This window comes from Catharus ustulatus, chromosome Z (assembly GCF_009819885.2).
Source record: "Catharus ustulatus isolate bCatUst1 chromosome Z, bCatUst1.pri.v2, whole genome shotgun sequence".
Classification (NCBI taxonomy): domain Eukaryota; kingdom Metazoa; phylum Chordata; class Aves; order Passeriformes; family Turdidae; genus Catharus; species Catharus ustulatus.
The window spans coordinates 45,052,291-45,071,983 of record NC_046262.2 but is presented as its reverse complement, the minus strand read 5'-3'; the positions used below and the strand labels follow the sequence as shown (position 1 = coordinate 45,071,983).

The 19,693-nt window shown below is 39.0% G+C and overlaps 1 protein-coding gene across 2 annotated transcripts in view; it reads left to right on the top strand.

Moving 5' to 3' along the window:
* The window catches only part of ADAMTS19 (ADAM metallopeptidase with thrombospondin type 1 motif 19), a 166,597-nt gene extending 150,165 nt beyond the window's left edge, over positions 1-16,432 (top strand). For both annotated transcript variants that reach the window (XM_033085815.2, XM_033085814.1), the window contains 2 exons: positions 13,084-13,261; positions 15,210-16,432. In XM_033085815.2, the coding sequence (XP_032941706.1) occupies positions 13,084-13,261; positions 15,210-15,361 (330 nt within the window). In that variant the 3' untranslated portion in view covers positions 15,362-16,432. The remainder of the gene's footprint in view (positions 1-13,083; positions 13,262-15,209) is intronic.
* The last annotated feature ends 3,261 nt before the right edge of the window (positions 16,433-19,693 follow it).

Sequence of the window (19,693 nt, the reverse complement as noted above, 5' to 3'; positions counted from 1 at the left end):
GAAGGAAGGAAGGAAGGACTCCATTAAGGAAGGGCTCCAGCAAGGAAGGATTCCAGGAAGGAAGGGCTCCAGGAAGAAAGGAAGGAAGGAAGGAAGGAAGGACTCCAGGAAGGACTCCAGGAAGGAAGGAAGGAAGGAAGGACCCCAGGAAGGAAGGAAGGAAGGAAGGAAGGAAGGAGGGAGGGAGGGAAGGAAGGAAGGACTCCAGGAAGGAAGGAAGGAAGGAAGGACTTAAGGAAGGAAGGGCTCCAGGAAGGAAGGAAGGAAGGAAGGAAGGAAGGAAGGAAGGAAGGAAGGAAGGAAGGAAGGAAGGAAGGAAGGAATGACTCCAGGAAGGAAGGAAGGAAGGAAGGAAGGAAGGAAGGACTCCAGGAACTGAGGACTCCAGGACTCCCGGAAGGAAGGACTCCAGGAAGGAAGGATTCCAGGAAGGAAGGAAGGACTCCAGGAAGGTAGGAAGGAAGGACTCCAGGAAGGAAGGAAGGACTCCAGGAAGGAAGGAAGGAAGGACTCCAGGAAGGATTCCAGGAAGGACTCCAGGAAGGACTCCAGGAAGGAAGGAAGGAAGGAAGGAAGGAAGGAAGGAAGGAAGGAAGGAAGGACTCCAGGAAGGAACGAAGGAAGCGAGGAAGGGAGGAAGGGAGGAAGGGAGGAAGGGAGGAAGGGAGGAAGGAAGGAAGGAAGGAAGGAAGGAAGGAAGGAAGGAAGGAAGGAAGGAAGGAAGGAAGGAAGGAAGGAAGGAAGGAAGGAAGGAAGGAAGGAAGGAAGGAAGGAAGGAAGGAAGGAAGGAAGGAAGTATTTTAAATCCACCTCATAATACATACTCTGTTTTTCCCCATGTCCTATTAGGGAATCTTAAGCAGAGGTTAGCACCTTTATACATTACCTTTTGCATTTCAATCAAGAAGTGAACAAGTTTGTTCCCAAAATGTCCTTATCATGCAGTACAATATGTGGTATAGTGCAGAAAGAAAGGTGCATGTTGAGAAAACCAAACCTCGTAGCTAAAAGAGGATGTCTGGAAGATGGCATCATGTACTGAAAGCAAATGCAGCTCTGTACTTAAATGTCTGCGTACAGCCACAGTTTTGCACTCTTGTGTCTCCTACATGACCTGGCAGACAAAGGAAAGAGTAGATTCAGCAATTGTACAAAATTGTTTCAGAGTCTGGTGATTTTAAAAAGTGGTTTCCAGGGTGGCAGGTTGAGATGTCTTCTATGGAGGCACAAAACTGTAGTGAAAAAATTGACTTTTAAGTCATCTTGATAAACTTGAACAGTTAGAGAAAGTCTAGGAAATTCCCAAAGAAAAGGAGTTCTGAGATATGCTTGAACAATCTAGTGCATTTTGAACAAGCTTTTACTCCCTGGTACTAGAAGTAAAATGATAAAATGCTGCTAAAATAGATAATCTATAACATTATAAATAGTTTTGTTTATTTACTTAAGCCCAACAATATTTCAGAACTAAATATTGTTGCTATTAGTATGCAGTCATTGACTTTGAACCTTTAGGCTGCTCTATAAATTTTCTGCATTCTCCTTCCCACTAAATATTTGGAGACTCTACCTACAGACTAAAACCTCTGCTGTAAGGAAAGTGGGGCTGCTATTTCTTGTACCAGCTGCTGGCGTTCTTTGAAATTAAGAACTATGATTGACTGGGCGTAGTGTCCCTCAGAAAGCCAAATGAAGGAGAAATGCTATGTCATGCAGCTACAAAGGCACGAGTTATGGCGAGTAGCATTTTCAACTTTCTGTCACCTCCTTTGCCACTGCTGATGTCTTCCAAGGCATTCTAGTACAGTATATACCCAAGCAGATACAAATTTCCAAACTTTTCTGCTTGGGAGTTTTACAGGCCATGCATTACTGCATCAGAGGATTTACATATGCACAATATGAATATAACAAATACTAAGTGAAGGAAACCATTCTTGGGAATTGCTGAAGAGAAGTAATGTCCTATATCTGCTGTGTGCTTTTCCAGAAATGTCTACCAATTTTTGTTGAGGCCACTGGGATCTTTGAACAGGATCTTCTGGAAGGTTGATGAGTATTTTCAGCAGGTAGATAAATGGTCTGGTGCTGAGACTTGGTGCATTAGGCTTTATTTTGCCTGGTGCATCTCTATTTCTGAGGTCATCTCTCTCTCTTTTCAAACTTTTCCTCAGTATCTCTGACTCTGTAATCTGCCAATGCATAATTCTTATAAATGATTCACTTGAGTTCCGTTAAAATTTATGTAATCCACTTTTTCTTGTGGGGTCTGGCTGATTTTTATTGGAATTTTTTTCTTTCATGTATCTATTATCCTTTATTTCATGCAGCTGAAGAAAATACTGCCTCAGATATTCATTCCTGTGATAAACTTGATCTGTGAAATTCTTTGTCTCAATAATCTTTATTGTTTGGTGTTCATTGTTTTGTTTTAATCTATGGAATTGTTACTTTTTTGCTGTTTTCTGATAGTTTATGACCAGGGACAAGATAAAAATATAGTAATACAGAATTTTTCAAGATTCATTTATTTCTTATATTTTTAAAGTCCAATAATTTCACGACTATAAGATGCACTGGATTATAAGGCGCAATTCCAGGTGTCAGCAAATTTCCAAACTTTGTCCATATATAAGGTGCACCAGATTATGAGGTGCACTTCCGCCTAAGTTTTAGGCTTTAAGGTGCGCCTTATAGTCATGAAACTACTGTACTTTAAAAATATAAGAAATAACTGAATCTTGAAAAATTCTTTTGAAATAATTGTTTTAGAGGCTGTCTTGAGGACAGCAACCATGAAATGATAAGAGTTTTCATTTTTCAAAGCAGTGAGGAGATGGGCGGCATAACTGCCACCTTGCACTTCCAGAGGGAAGACTTTGGCCTGTTTAGAGGACTGAGTCCCTTGACAGGCAGTCCTGAATGGCAGAGGAGTCCAGGAAAGCTAGACATTCCTCAAGAAAGAAATCTCAAAGGTGCAAGAGTTGTTTGCCCTTTTTGTGCTGAAAGATGAGATGACGGTCTTGTTTGAATGGAGAGCTTTTTCTGTAACTTGGGGGGAAAAAAGAGTTTGCAATCTTTGGAAGATAGGGGAGGCAACTCAGGAGCACTATGAGGATGTTGTGAGGTTATGCAGGAAGAAAATTAGAAGGATCAAGGCCCAACTAGAATTTAATCATCCTACTGCCGTAAAAGACAACAAAAAATGCATCTATGAATATATGTCTAAGGAGGGCTAAGTTGAATCTCCATCATTTATTGGATGCAAAGGGAAACATGGTGACAAGGGATGAAAAAAAGGCTGAGGTGCTTTTTACATTCTTTACCTCAGTCTTTGGTATTAGGACCAGTTCTACAGGTGCTTGGCCTGTGCTGAAAACAGGGATGGCAAATAGAACCAAACCCTGATAATGGAAAGGAAAAGTGGTCAGTGACCTGCTCCATCACTTAGAAACGCACAGCTCTGTGAGGGTGGATGGGATTCACATGAGGATACTGAGGAAGCTGGAAGGAAGATCCAGGGAACTACAGACCATCAGCCTGACCTCAGTGCTGGGGAAGGTCAGGAGCTGATCATCCTGAGTGACACTGTATGGCATGTGCTGAACCTGCATGATCAGGCCTAGTCAGCATATGTCTTTATTAAAGGCAGTTCTTGACTAACCTGAATTCCTTCTAAGACAGGGTTATCCACCTAGTGGATGAGGAAAAGGCTGTGGATGTTGTTTACCTGGGCCTTAGTAAAGCCTTTGACACTGTCTCCCATAGCATTCTCCTGGAATAGCTGGCAGCCCATGGCTTGGACAAGTGCCCTCTTTGCTGAGTTAAGAACCATCTGTATGGCTGGACTCAGAGAGGAGTAGTAAATGGAGTTACACTCAGTTGGCAATTGGACACTAAGAGGTGTTCCCTAGGGCTTAGTGTAGCCAGTCCTGTTTGACATCTTTTTTGATGACCTGGGCAGGGGGACCAAGAGCACCCTCAGTAAGTTCACACCAGTTTTCATGGGAATGTTGACTTGCTGAAGGTAGAAAATCTGTGCAGAGCAATCAGGACATGCTGAATTGGTTGGCTGAGGCCAGTGGTAGAGGTTCCACACGGCCAAGTGGTAGATTGTGTACTTGGATCACACTGACCCCAGGCAGTGCTACAGGCTGGGGACAGTGTCTAGAAAGCTGTCTGGCAGAAAAGGACCTGGGGGTGCTGAGCAACAGCAACTGAACATGAACCAGGAGTGTGCCTAGGTGGCCAAGATGGCCAGTGGTATCCTAGCCTGTATCAGGAGTAGTGTGGGCAGCAGGAACAGGGCAGCAATCATCCCCCTGTGCTTGGCACTGGTGAGGCTGTTCAGTTTGAAGCCCCTCACTGTAAGAAAGATCCTGAAGTGTTGGAGTATGTGTAGAGAAGGGCAACAGAGAGGAGGGGTCTGGAATAGAAGTCGTGTGAAGGATGGCTGAGGGGGCTGGGGTTGTTTAGCCTGGAGAAAAGGAGGCATAGGGTGACCCTTATTACTCTCTACCACTCCATCAAAGGGAGTGGGAGTCAGTTTCCTCTCCCAGGTGACAAGTGATGGAATGAGACAAAATGGCCTCAAGTTGAACCAGCAGAGGCTCAGATTGAATATTAGGGAAAATTTCCTCATCAGAACTGTTATCAGGCATTAGAACAGACTGCCCAGGTAGAGTTGCCATCCCTAGAGGTATTTAAAGACATGTAGTTGCATTACTTAGGCACATGGTTTAGTAATGGACTTGGCAGTGCTGCGTTAATGGTTTACCTCAAGGATCTTAGAGGTCTTTTTCAACTTAACTGATTCTATGATTTTATTCTTGAATTTCAAGATACAAGTCTAAATAAAAGTCCTATGAGTTCAGTTTCCTTGTAAACTCATAGGGGTTTTTTATGTTTTGGGTTTTTTAATATTTTTCATAGCCATTTAGGTAAGTCACCAGCTATTTCATATCTTCATTATTTAAAATTTGTGAACTGGAAGTAAAGTCATTATCAGAGAATAACTCTTTCATTTATTCAACCTACTGGAAAAACCTGAAAGTGCTACATAGTGTGATGATATTTAAAGGACAGTGCTTAATTCTATGTTGTACAGAACAGCTTTTTGCCATATGTTTCTTTGATTTCTGAAAAGTAAATAGATAAAATAGAAATTTTTAAAAGAAATTATTTTCTTGGAGGTTTCCTTTTCCCTCCTTTGAAATTTCCTTTGTGTCCTAAGTGTATTCTGTGACCTGTCTTTTCATTAGGGGTACCATAATCCTTTAATTACAGTAAATTCACGAATACAAGCCGCACTGAGTATAAGCCGCATCTCTGGGTGTTGGCAAATATTTCGGTTTTTGTCCATAAATAAGCCGCACCCGAATATAAGCCGCTCTGTCGTTCGCAGCGAGGACCCGCGTGCAATTAGTAACAGAACCGCGGGGGGGTGGGGTTTACTGGCTGAGCTAAGGCTGTGCAGGCTCGGCCTGCTAGGGGCCGCTGACGGGGCCAGGTGGCCCAGCCCGGTGCTGCCGCTCGGGGCCAGCCGCTGCTGCCACTGGGCTCGGGGCCACCCGCCGCTGCCACTGGGCTCGGTCACCCCACGTCGGCGCTGCCCCGCGGTGGCAAGCAGGGACGGAGCTTCCCCTGCTCCTACGGCAGTGGCGGCGGGTGGGGACGGAGCTTTCCCGCGCCCGTGGCGCTGGCAGCGGGCGCGGACAAAGCACCCCGCCTCCTCCCCGAGCCGCGGCAATGGCGGCGCGCACTTCCCCCCCCCCTCCCCGAGCCGCAGCAATGGCTGCACGGGGCTCCCATCGGCTCCCGGAGGCGCGGCAATGGCGGCGCCCCCCCCCCGTCCTCCCCGGGCCGCGGCAATGGCGGCGCAGGGCCCCCATCGGCTCCCGGAGCCACGGCAATGGCGGCGCCCCCCCCCCCCCGTCCTCCCCGGGCCGCGGCAATTGCGGCGCGCCCCCCCCCCCCCCCCGTCCTCCCCTGGGCTGCGGCAGAGGAGGGAAGAAGAGAGCTCTCCCGCCTCTCTCCCCGCCCCCCGTGCTGCCTGCAGGGAGCCAGGGCAACACAGTAACACTGTAACAATTGCGCAATGCCGGCTTTTACTGGCAGGTGCTTGGCTCAGCGCCCTGGCTGGCGCATCTGGGGTTGTAAATGTCAGAAAATTATTCACATATTAGCCGTCCCCGACTATTAGCTGCACTTCCGGGTTTCCACCAAAATTTTTGTCAAATTGCTGCGGCTTGTATTCGTGAAATTACTGTACTTATTTTTGCTGTTGAGCTACGCTTTTCCATGCAAGGTTTCCTACTGAGCATCAGGCTAGCATTGTCACGTATGCTAATATGATTATATACTCAAAGGCTAATATTTCAAATTAATTGTAAGAACTCATTTTCGTCAGTCCAGAATAGCATACTCAACTAATTTAATCTGAAAAATAAAGGTAATTATGTCATGAAATCTAGCTGTTTCTAGGTTCTTGTTTGGATGTGTGATAGTTGTAATAAATCAGGTCATCTACTGGCAAAATACTGTGCAATTATATCTCAGATATGGAAGTTTGACATGTAATAATGTCTTGTTCATTGCTAAGCACTAGTGGCAATAATATATCCATGTGTGAATCAGCACCGGCAGAGGTGCAACCACAAATCCACAGCTAACATTTATTTCTGTTTCCTTGCTAATCGAGGATCCCTGCAGCAAAGCCCAGGCAGAGGTGCACAAACACAGCTAAAATTTGTAAAATCCACCAGTGTTATGATGTCAAATACTATTTAGCAGTATGTCTAAAGTCCTAAATAAGAATAAATATCTATTTCAGGTGGAGGTATACTTAAATAACCTTAAAACTTTAATGTGTTTTTATACTAAATGTAGATCTATAGAAAGTATAAATACAAAATTTAAAATTTAAAATGTACATCTGGAGCACATAGAGGAACCTGGCCTTCTAGATCTGTTATGGTATTACAGGATTCATCCATTCTTTGATATAGATGATTAATGATGAGAGAAAAATGCTGATACCTTCCGTGATATCAGGGAGAAATGGCAGGCTGTAGCAGTCTCAGGTTTTTTATGTATTTGGACTCTAGCTTGTCTCTAACAGAGCAAACTAGTGTCATTGGAATAATCCCCATTTTTAAACCATGAAGTGGATGATTGTCTTTCATTAATTCACCCAAGAAAGTAATTGGGCAATGGAATCTGGTTTTCACATGGAGACAAAGAATTTTCCTGTTCCAAGCTGAGTCCAGAGAGCTCATTCAGATTCAAGCCTATAAAACCCCACTATTGATTCAGGGTGAATAGGCAATGATATTCTGAAGGTTAGATGTGTATACACTGACCTAGAAAAAATAAATTTTCTTTTCTAATCAGCTCATAAACTTTCAGACTAAAGGCAATTTTACCTCCTCTGGGAAAAAAAAAAAAAATGGAGAGAGAAAAGAAAGGTTCTGATTCTTATTCTTGAGATGAGGTGATGACCTCCCTCAATGGAAACCAATTTCAAGTTTATCAAGGGAACTGGGTCTCTGTCTGTCTTAATTTAAAATCTTTTTGAATCTTACCTCTTTGTACGCTAGGAAAAAAGAGCTAGAAAGAAAAAACAGAGGGGCAGGGGGCAGAAAAAGGGGGGGAAAAGAATATAAAATAAAATAAATAGGCATAACTCAAACTTGCTAAACTTAGAAGAGACCAACAGCAGATATTTTTTTAGCTAAACTTAGAACAAGTTCTGAATTTTAAATTTGGCATACTGAGGTGTTGGGTGTGTCAGAAATGAGAGAGGCAGAAAGACCTTCCTGGAAATGATGCATGTGAGAACTCAGACTCCATCTTACGCTTGTATCCATAAGTCTCTCTTTCTGCTATGCTGTTCGTAAATGCCTGTATAACAAGAACAACAACAAAAAAGTTCTTAAATAAACTGCAGATTATTTACTTGACTTGGGTAATCTTTAAGAATATTGCCTAACTCTGTAAAAGCCTTTGCTGAAAAAAAGAAAGCACCATGTTATCTACTACCTGCCTTCAAAAGCAAGCTTTATAAGACAAAACAGAAAAAGATTTTGCAAGCATGCTAGCGAGTATGAATCCTGCTGCTAAAGTCTGATTGCTTGCTATTCTTGTTTCACACTCACTTCATGAAAAAGTTGAAACCGCTTAAAAGCTGGAACTGATGAACCTATACATAAATGATTAGGAATGCTCTGCTAATAATTTCCAGTAAAACTCATCACTGAGTTTCCTTAGGAGCACGTCAGCCTCTGCTTTGAATGCTACTTAGACTTGTAAAACCTTTTATTGAGCAGTCCACTTATTCTTGAAAATAAATTGTCCAAGTCAATTCTGTTAATAGTGTCACAGATTGGCTTTTTTCATTGTGGATTGTATCAGCCTCTTCAGTGATTGCCTGTTGTCTTGGCAGAAAGATGCATTTTGACCATTACTGTCTGCCAGTGACAATTTTTCCCTTAATTTAGGAATTCCTACTTCTCATGAAGGCCAGCTGGAAGCAGCTAACACATTACAGCAACTTCCTCAGCTGTTGGCCTTGGGAATATGTATTCTCTCCAGAATATATATCTTTGGCAGGGAACAGAAAGAAGGAATCTTGGGTAGCGGGTGTGCATGCCAAGTGTACGGATTGTTGTATTTAACGCCTATATTTCTGTCCTTGAAATTATGTCTAAAAGAAGTTCAAAAGTAGGACAAAATTCAAACAGGGTGGTGAGATTTTTTTTTAAAGAAAAAAGATTAAAAAAATAGCTGTTAACTATCCTTACACAGGATTTTTTTGTAATCTTTAACAGGAATGTTTTACATGTCTTACTGCTTGAATGGTTTTACAGTACCTTTAGGACCATGTCCAAGATGCACAGATTAACAGCCGCATAAAAAAAGCCCCTCTGACTGTGTACTAGAACATTTAGTCTAAACCTACAAATACAGTTGTCCTACAGGAATTTTTGCTAATCAACTACATGGCCTTAAAGTGTAGGTCATCTGAGTAGAGAAAAGTAAAGTGCTATTAAACCCCCACAAAAATAAAGTATTGCATTTGCAAGACATGTTGGAGATAGAGTGGGTGGGAAGAAGAACTATAGAAATGTATTCTTCATTCACTTATAATAAAAGCTGTGGGTTTTAATTAACATGAAACCTGCTGAATTAATGAAAATGCTGCATATTGATTGAGAGTGAGCATGTTCTGTAAATCTTATAAATATATATATTTTTATATACAAAAAAATTACAAGCACTTTTGACAAATTTATTTCTGATTAAATTCTGATTAATGTGTAAAAGTGAAAATATTTTTTATTTCTTTGAAATTGAAAGCTTTGTTGAAGTTTTAAACACAGAAAATCCAGAAATAGGCTCAACCATACAGCTTCAGCTACATACCATGAGCACTACCTAAAATGTGACAGCTGCATATACAGTGAAAGGTATTTAGCTCAGATTGAGTATTTGCAGTGAGAGAAATCCAAAGGTGAGGTGAATTTAGGAGGTAGTTTTGGAAGAGTCTTCTTCAGCTTGAATATACTCATGCATATACAGTAAAATGAGTGTCAAAATGAGGGTCAGAGCTGTTGCTCTAAAGGTGCATCTAGTTCATCTGCAGAAGTGAAGTCAGAACAATACCCCATCTTTTCAGTATAAAGATGAAAAATATTTATTACTTTTATTCTCCAATATTCAGTGTCTACTCTCAGTAATAGCAGCAGTTGGCCGATGTGTTTGCAGGACAAACTTGTGTTTAAGACGACTTCCTGGACACGGAAACTTCACTGTTTGTGTAGCTAGCAAGTGCACTGCAGAACGCCTGATGCTTTCCCTTTTTCATACTATTTCATATTACTTTGAATATTACCTAATATAGCTACTCGCTAGTATGAGCTTTTATGGTAAAAAGATTTTTTTTCTGGCTTCCAGTCGGTCAAATTCTTAATTTTGAAGTCAGACACCACCACTGCTGCTGCCACTCCTGCTACTGTGTGAACATTGAAGAGCACAGCATGCCTATCAGATCCCTCATTGATTTTAAAACCCTAGGCATTTGTGAAATTCTTGCTTTACTTGCATGCTGACTAGGCTGTGTTTAAAAGTTTTGGATTGCAAATCACCGTTTGTTCTCAACATTCCCCAAACATCTTACAAGACTTACTAAGTTCCTATTTAAAAAAAAAAAGAATAAATGCACTGTTAAATTTAGTACATTTCTGTGAAAATAAAAGAACATAGAGCACAAATTTCTTTATTTCCTGCTTTGCCAGGAAAATTTCATTATTTCCTCTATGAACTGAGATATTTCATTTAATCATCCTTTGATGTCAGTTTCTAAAGTTGTGATATTAGTTACATAGGTCAAGCAAGACTGAAATTAATTGTTTGCAAGATCTCTACATCTTGGGATGAAAAACTACATTGTAATGCTTCATTACACTCTGAAATATCTCACCAAGGCCAGTGGAGGCTCAATTATTTAGAGGATATTGACTCACCTGTTAAGATTTTAATGTCAAAATCCTGCCAGATTCTGCATAGAAGTTCAGCACCTAAACACTGATTAGCTGAGAGATCTCTCTATTTGGTGTATGTTGTGTCAGTTCAGTCACAACAAACTTTCAGGCCAGAGCTCATTTGATCTGGAGAAGGTGTGACTGCTACCAGAGTGGTCTCCACAAAGGCACCTGCCTACGTGAATTGTTTGGTATTATCAATTAGCAGACAAACCACCGTTTTGTTAGCAAAAGTCTATTTTTTTTCAAATCCTCTTCTCCCCTCCACTGTTCCAGGTGGCTGGATTGCACTTACTCACTCTAGGGTAACCTAAGGGCAGATAAGTTATTTTTGGAGATTTTATGTACCAGTTCCCCCTGCCCATGTCCTCTTTCTCTGTAGCTGACAGAATGAATACCACATGCTCACACGTACTTTTAAACTTGAAAATCTTTGATGGGAATAAAATTTATTACTATGTTACTAAATTAAGATCACCATGATAACAGTTAAACATTATCTTTCCCAATTAGACACCTTCAACATATTAGCTTCATCATATCACCTTCATTTTCCCTTTACTCTCATCTTTGTTTTCTCTTTGTGTTGTAGTTTTAGTTTTGTCCTTTTTTTTGCCTTTTTAAATTTTGCTATTCTGTTGTCTCAATTTTAATTTCATTAAAACATTCCAAAAATAATTATCTTTGAAACTATGATGAGAGGAATTTAAGGAGTGGTTAGAATTTTGACAAAATTAAAATCTATGTTCCATTTGCTATTGGGGATAAAATTCGTGTAGTTGTATGTGTAATTTTACATGTTGACCATCTGTATAATGTTGGCTGTTACAGGAACTCATATTATTTTTAGATACACACAGAAAAGGCAGAGAATTCAAGAAAACTGGTTATTTTGAAAGACTTTTCTCATGCAATTTTACAGCAGTATACTGGGTTTAAAGTTGATAGCATACTTTGAAACTACTTCAGTACTAACTGATTTCTGTCCTGTAAACCATAGATTTTTTCATATGGTTGGTACTGAATAGACAACTGTGTATTCATAATTTAATATCTTTACATTACCTTGGCTCGTGGAGGCTGTATCTGATTAACTCAGCAAGATACGGTTCTGTATTGACTCACTGAGAACAGGAGCAAAATCAAGTCCACCTGCTGTCTTTATAAAATGTCAGTGTTTGATTTCGTGTGGTTAAAAGTTCAGTCTCTTGTGAAAACATCCAATTGTATATCCTAATCTCTTTTACCTCTCTTGTAGTCTTATGAGTCCAAAAGACAGGAGTCTCACTTCTCTTGATGCACATATTAGGATGCAAGCCCTCTATTTCCCATTTAGCATGTGTAAATCTTTCTTCCGAGTGTTTAAAATGTCACTCAATGGCACATAGATAACCAAACCAAAGGGCAAAAGCTTGTTTAGTGTTTCCTATAGTCAAATTTTATTCATCCTTTGCAGAAAACTATGCTTCTCCATCTCAAAGCAGGATGGCTGGGAAACATTTTTTGTTATAGCACCTTCTCCTTTTCTGAACATTTATGTAATAAATATTATTTAGAAAAACATTTCCAGGATTATGGCAAAATTTGCAGCCTGTGCTCTTACATTACTCATTAGAAACTGAGTAGTATTAGAAGATGTTCTCTATAGAACATTTCTGTAAAACTTGGTGAAATTTCTGGGTACTTGGGTCAAAATCATTAGAGGCTAGGAGAAAATTCCACTATGTAATTTTTAATAGATTTGTAGTTAAAGCAATAGCATGTGTGTCAAATGGAAAGAAAAGTAATAAATATCCTATGATTTTTTTTTTTCACAAAAAGTGAGAAAAGATGAAAACGTGTTTTGTTTTGTTTTGCTTTGTTTTGTTTTGCTTTGTTTCATTTTGTTTGGAATAGGTTTTGTAAGCATCTGTAGACCACTGTCCAAGTTTTCACTCTAATATATTATGTTATAGTGATAGAAGTAGAACGTTACCATTGTTACAGTGCCCAGTTGTTTTATTTTCTTGCCTCATTCTCTGTGGCAACAAGATGGCAAGATTAATTAAAGCCAGGCATGCCTCGCGGTGTGTGTTTTATTTGTGAGACACATGCGATGCAAAGCCAGGAGGCAAACACTTTGCTCTGCAGAAAGAGCACTTTTGCAGTAGTTGGCTTTATTAAAAATGGCTTTATAAAAAATTCTCTCTGCTGTTTCTGTGAATGTTTTTTCCATCACTTTAACCTCTAATAAGAGTAAATTAATACATAGATACTAGAGAATAACCTTTGCTTCCTTCAGGCACATTGCTGGTTTTGGGTTTCATCACAGGCTCTACAAAATGGACAGCAATAGGATGCTGGAGTGAGTCCTTCAATTAGTGCTGCTAATTAATTTGTACTTTTTTATTCGATTTTCATTTAGCTAATGGAATAGAATTCAGTAATCTTGAAATGCTGACATCTGAAGAAGCAGCTGCTGTCTTCACGTGGACTGGCATTTCACGTTCATGATCACCAGTAAAAATATCTTTCCAATGAATGTGTCTTCTGTGTGTTCCAGTGCTCTGTCACCTGTGGCAAAGGAATGCAGTCTCGAGTTATCCAGTGCATGCACAAGATCACGGGAAGGCATGGCAATGAATGCTTTTCTTCAGAAAAGCCTGCAGCCTACAGACCCTGTCATCTCCATCCCTGCAATGAGAAAATTAATGTTAACACAATAACATCACCCAGGTTAGGTAAGCAGTCAAAAATGGCAAATCTCTTTTCAGTTCTTTCTCTCCATACAGTAAAACAAACTGTTCAGAAACAAGTCTAGGGCTCAGACGGTATTTAGGAGATTTAATTCTATGCAGAGATTGATTTTCCTGCCTTGGGTTTTAAGTATGTACATCAGAGACTGTAACTAAGAGTGGTGAGGAGTTTTGTTACCCAAGGAAGGATCTCATTATGAGACTGTATGGTATTAAGGGAGCAAAACATCCCATATGAAAATTATTTATATTAGAGACATTAAAAACATACATATTTTTATATATATTCACCAGTCAATTTTATCAAACCTTTCAAAAGTAAGAAAATCTCTTCTCTTTGAAAATTCTGTGTTCTCTTGGTATTTGTGAGATCGAGGAGGCCCTTATTTTTTCTTTAGATACAAACAGCTCTTTCCACTTGTCTTTAGTTCAAATGTCTACATCAATGCCTGATGTATTAGGATGTGTGGAGGAAAATAACTTTGAATGGAGCTTTGCTGTATGTGGCAGAACTCAGATCCATTCTTAAAGAAGTTATCTTATTGCATAACTACAGAACTATTAATTCTGGTAGTTTTTGTTTACTAATGCATTGTTGATGATGATTACCATTAGTTCCCCTAATCATTCATCTGCATCTTGAGCATGACAGGAATATTCAAAGACTTGCTCTAGGACAGCTCACCCTCTCCAGATGATTTTCCAGAGCCCTTGTTAAGATAAACCTTCCTGTCCAATAGATTACTCCCACATGGAAAACAAGACTGGCATTTCAGACTGCATGCAATACTTCCTTTAAGACAGTGAAGGGTACTTCTCTTTGAGGTTTTCAACCTTTGAACATTTCTGTGCAGTAGTCATTGTTTCAATTTGCTGTTGCTTATGGCCCTCTCCTTGCAATTTCACTGTTTGAAGGTTCCTCCCCTTTGTACTTTATCATTCTTTGTTCACCTGATCTCTCAGAGGCAAGATGCCATCTCCCCATCATTGATGATTTTCTTCAGTGAGGTTATATAAACAGCTTTGTGTCACAGACTTATGTGAATCTGAAAGAATCACGCAAAAATACAGTGTCAATTAAAAATTGACTTAATGTGAAGTGCAATAAAACCAAAAGATTGAACCATATTGTCCTCATTGCATGGATTATGTAGCAGTGATATGAATAATCTACAAGTCAGTGTCATCCAGCATGGAGTCAGAATCCAATCCAGAAGAAACCTTAGCATCTCCAAAATACATAATGCAATGCTTCTCTTTGATATATTGATAATTTTGGCCTCCAATTCCACTTGTACCATGGAGTAGAGATCTTTTGATTTGGGGGGTAGGGCTAGTGAAAGCTGGTAAGGATTGTGCGATCAGCTCTTTCATAAATTTTTCTTCTGTTAGCATAGGAGATTAACTTAAATCTGAGATTTAGGTTTTTTTTCAGTGTTTGTGATGGGTTTGGACAATATCGTGTTCTTGTGCCCTGTTTTTCACTGGATTCCTGTTTTACTTTAGTTTTTTAATTCCATGCACTGCATATTACATATGCAAGTATTTAGTTATACTCAATATGTATAACTAAATGAGAATTTCCGACTTTAGTACCATGGTCTTTCTATGATAAGCTTTGTATACAGGCTTTCATAAGTAAAATGAGGCAGAAAGATGGGCTCCACTCACTCATGAGAAGACAGCTGCATGACATTAAGTTCAATGCAACTTCATCCAATTTATAAATAAAACTGGCCTTGACAATTTTTGATGTTTGATATATTGTCAACAGGAGGACTAGGGGAATTTCTTCTTCTGTTAACTATCTACATCTATAGCCCTTTCTCTTCCCCAGATACACTTCTTATATCCTTGTCTCTTTTGTTGTGTGATTCTTCTCTAGAAAAGGCAACACTAATTTATATCTGATTTTGCTGTTGTTGTTTCACAGCTGCTTTAACATTCAAGTGCCTAGGAGACCAGTGGCCTGTGTACTGCAGAGTTATAAGAGAGAAGAACCTCTGTCAAGACATGAGGTGGTATCAGCGATGCTGTGAGACGTGCAGGGACTTTTATGCACAAAAAATGCAACAGAAGAGTTGACCTCTGTCAGGCTGGCTGGCTCTCGGCTCATTGCAATTTTATTATTTATAAACACACACACCCACACAGGCTTTTTCAGACCAAATATTATCAGATGACATATAATTTAATCAAATTAATTTATTTTTGCCTGCCAGACATCCTTAATGATTTTGGTTAGACAACCAACATGTTTTATCTTCTGAAATTTTCATAATTAATTTTTATATGAACACTTTTAGATACACTTATCAGAATTTTTAAAAAATAATAACTAGTATTTTGAGTGTTTATTTTCAGTAAGGTCATCTGTTGCAAAAAAAAAAAAGTCATGTTATCTTGAATTTATTTTAATTTAGCTGCATAGTTTTGTTGTATATGGAAATAAAGTCCTCTTTAATTTTATTATATTTTTGGCATTTGGAGTCAGTATGATCTTGTGTTTTTTGCAACAGATGTCAAAGTGAACAAGCTAGCATTATTAAACAGGTTATTACAGAATGTATTGTGAAATTAGTTCATTTGATTTAGAAACATACTGAAGGGGATATTCTACTGTAACTTGTATTATAAACAAGAAAATTAAAATAACTAAGTAGAGATTTTGATCATTTCTCATGGACACATACTTGAACACAAGTATTAAATCAATGAAACACTGTAGAGATTTACACTGAATCACTGTTGCACTGTTTGAGGTAGTGTAGAGAAAAGCAGTTCTAGAAGTTGTGCCATCCTATGAATCCACGTCTGTAGTGTTTTAACATATCACTTAATTTTTAAAGTTTTTAAACGAAAAACCCATGCCCCTCTATACCTTTGTGTGTCCTTTTGCAGAATTACGAATGGAAGAGTCCTTTCTCCTGCCACTTATATGAATTAATCTGTTAAACATTCTCAGTTCTCTGTTGATGATTTAGAAAATAGCTTTGTAATACTACTTTAGTTTTATCTTTGTCTAATGAAAAAGTCTTTATAAAAATTAAATGTTTTACAGTTTTGTGAAACATTATGAAACAGCTAAGATTTTCCTTATGAGAAAATATTGTACATGATTCACATGATTTTAACATTTTCAATAAAAAGTAAAGCTCCTTTTGTTATATGAAATTGTTTCTGTGTGTCTGTGTCTGGTAGTTTAATCCATCAAGCCCTGCATTGCAGCAGGTACAGCTATGGTATGAGTGCCTTCTGCCTGCTGACTTAGGCATTACTCTGCAGCTGCAGACAGACATGTCACTCTGTGAGCCTTGGTATATATGGAAAGCTGAGGATAACACAGCAGCATTCTGTGGAGAGGCAGGTATTTATTTCAGGTGAGTCCTGTAACGGCTGCACCCGGCCAGTGAACAACAGTTGGTCTTCTACCCCCATTTGGTGATGCAACAAACCTTTAAGTGTGTTCTGAAAATATGTAGGAGAGAAAAACCTGAAGGCAAGACAGCTGGAAAAATAAACCAGAAAGGCATGTTTTCTACTCAGAGCAAAAAGGGAATGCAGCTTTATTTGGGTGACTCTCGCTTTTTCTTCTCTGCAAAGATTCTAATGTATAGATGTGATGTAGATATCCACACAGTTTCCACAGATGGATAACCACAGATACCCACAGACAATAAACTGAGGCCCCCTTTCAGGACTGTGATTCTGTCTAGGAAGAATACTTAGATGCATTCTTAACTCCCATTGAAATCAACATCTGTGTTTCAAATAGCTGTACTATCAAAATCTTTGGTTTGGCACATTACTGCTCTGCATTTGAAAACTGCAACTTTAATAAAGTGCTAGAAGTAAAAAAAGAAAGAAAAATAATGTTGACATCATGGAATGTTATCTTTTTTATAATTAAAATGTTTCAATGCACAGAAAATTCAGTTGCTCTGGGGCATAACTCCTTAATGTTACAGATGCACATTTGAAAGTCTAATATAATTATTTTAGTTGACAGGCAAAAGAAGTAATTATTATTTTAAATTTTCTTCATACTTAGCACCAGGTTTTGGTAATACACCTGCACTTACTTGAATCACAATTGAAAATCAAGCAAAAGAAAAGATACCTCCAACCTAGGGGCCAGAGGAAAATTTTTTTATCTGCCAGTGATAGCCTCACAGTTCTAAATGTTTATGCTCTGCTGATTTTGAATATTTCACTAATAAGAATGTCATCTTAGTCACAAAATTTAAAAAGTGTGTTTTAACTGCCTGTATCTGTCAAAAACAAATCAGTGACGTGCTGCTGAAATCATGCTTCCCTCACCTCTATAAGAAGATCATAAAAACTGAATACTTTTCATTGGGAGACAGGGGTGAAAAGTTGTCTAAAATGAATTTTTTTTTTAAATGTAATGAGTGAAATCAGGATGTTATAATGCTGATAAGTCTGTTCTGATTCCTTTAGCACCTGTAGTACAAAACTATCAGTTAAATGTATGTGAATAATTTTGAAGCAGTTTTGTGTCTAAATATCAAATACAACTTTGAATTTGAGAGCAAGTTCATTTTACAGTTCAGTATACTCTATCATCATTCAGGCCAGCAGTACAGGCTGAAATATCTCTTTGGTCAGAACATTATAAGAATGTTCTGAAAATGTGCCCAGGCTATGGCTTGAGCCACAGCATGCTGTGGGGAGGGCAGGCATGTGCCAGCCCTGCAGAGTTTTCCATAGACCTGGGTGGCAGCAGACAGACCTTTCCTGCTGTGTTCAGGAAAGCTGTAGCCTTATGCAAACATAGACAATCCAGTGTTTGCTGTTTTGTTTTTTTTTTCAATTTGTTCTTTCTTCTTCAAGAACAATCCCTCTGCATTAATATGTTTTCCTTCCAGCCTGATGAATATGTAACATTTCAACAAATGAGTCTCAGATCAGTCAAGTTCAGCTGGCATGTAAAGGTGAAATTCGCTCTTAACTCCTAAGGGCTAGAGTAGGCCTGTCTGCTAATTAAATACCACTTAGAACCTATTTTGTTGGATTAAGTGGGATTTAAGTGGTACACAGGGATTGTGCTAGGCTGGTGCACAGTAGGTTTACTTCCTCCTCCCACATGTGTGCTGGCTAGCTAGAGTACTGACCAAAAGTTACTACAGCTTCTATTTCTCATAACTCTCTTAAAGAAATACCTGAATTTTAATTGCACTGTCATTTAATCTGAAGGGAAATTGCTGCTTTGTTCTAGAGGAAGTGGGTTACATTTTGAGTTGTTTCAGGTTTTTTCCATTCAGTTTTCATTATCTTCTTCAGTGATAGAAAAGCAGCCATTTGCCTATCTGAAAAACGCACTAAAAATAGAAAATTTGCCTGCCTCAAGAGACCAGTGGAGGCCCTAATACCTAACAGATCAATTATAAAAAGAAAATTAGAAGCACCCAGAAAGAATTCAAAGAGATCTGTAAAAAAAGATATGCAAACTAATAGAAAGGGAACTTGAAATGCATCCAAGGCTAGAAGCCAAATCAGGAGACAGTGGGACCATCTGATAGCACAAGTGTGAAAGGAGTGATAATAGAGTGAAAGAGAAGTTCAGTGAATTACCTGTGTTGACTTTTCCAGATGAAATATTGCAGGATACCTTACAGCAGAGATATCAGAGAAACTGGATCAAGGTGAAGGAAATACACAGGAAAGTAAGACCAAATAAGTATGTTAGGTGCAAACTGTACAGTGCAGGTGCAAACTAATGCAGTCGCCTGAGAAGATTGGAAGAACATAACTGAGAAATTGGTGTCAGAGCTGCTGGCAGCCATGGGTCTGACACCAAGGTATCATTGTAGTCAGTCTGCCAGAGGACTGGCAGAGAGTTGCTAACTGCTATGAGAATAGCAGGGGAAAAAAGCACCAAAAAGTGATGGATGTTGTCAGAAGAGAAGACATAATTTTTCCCATTTTTTGAACTGCTATAACCACAGCATGAGCATTGTATTCGTTTATGGTTGCTGTATTCTTATAACAGTGTAGTGGAATTACAGTGTAACACACTGAAAATGAAAAATAAATTAGCAAGGAGATAGACTAGGTGGTTAACGAGATTAAAAAGATTGATAATTCAAATTGAAAAGAAAGAGACTGGGATAACTATAGTTTAAAAAAATCCTGAAGGTGGAGCATGGGAAGCTCTTCTTAAAACCCACAGTACTGCAAGGAGGGCATCCTTGATATGGCTAATATAGAAATAAATTTAAAAGACATTAAAGTAAGCAATTTAGGCATATGGTCATGAGGTTCTGAAGCTTGCTTCTGGAGGAGGTACTATCAGAAGAATTGAAAAGCAGTTAGACAATTGACAATTTATAAATAGATGATAATAAAAGACCTGGGAAAGAGATACTTCAGCACAAAAGAAATTCTGTGGCTTCT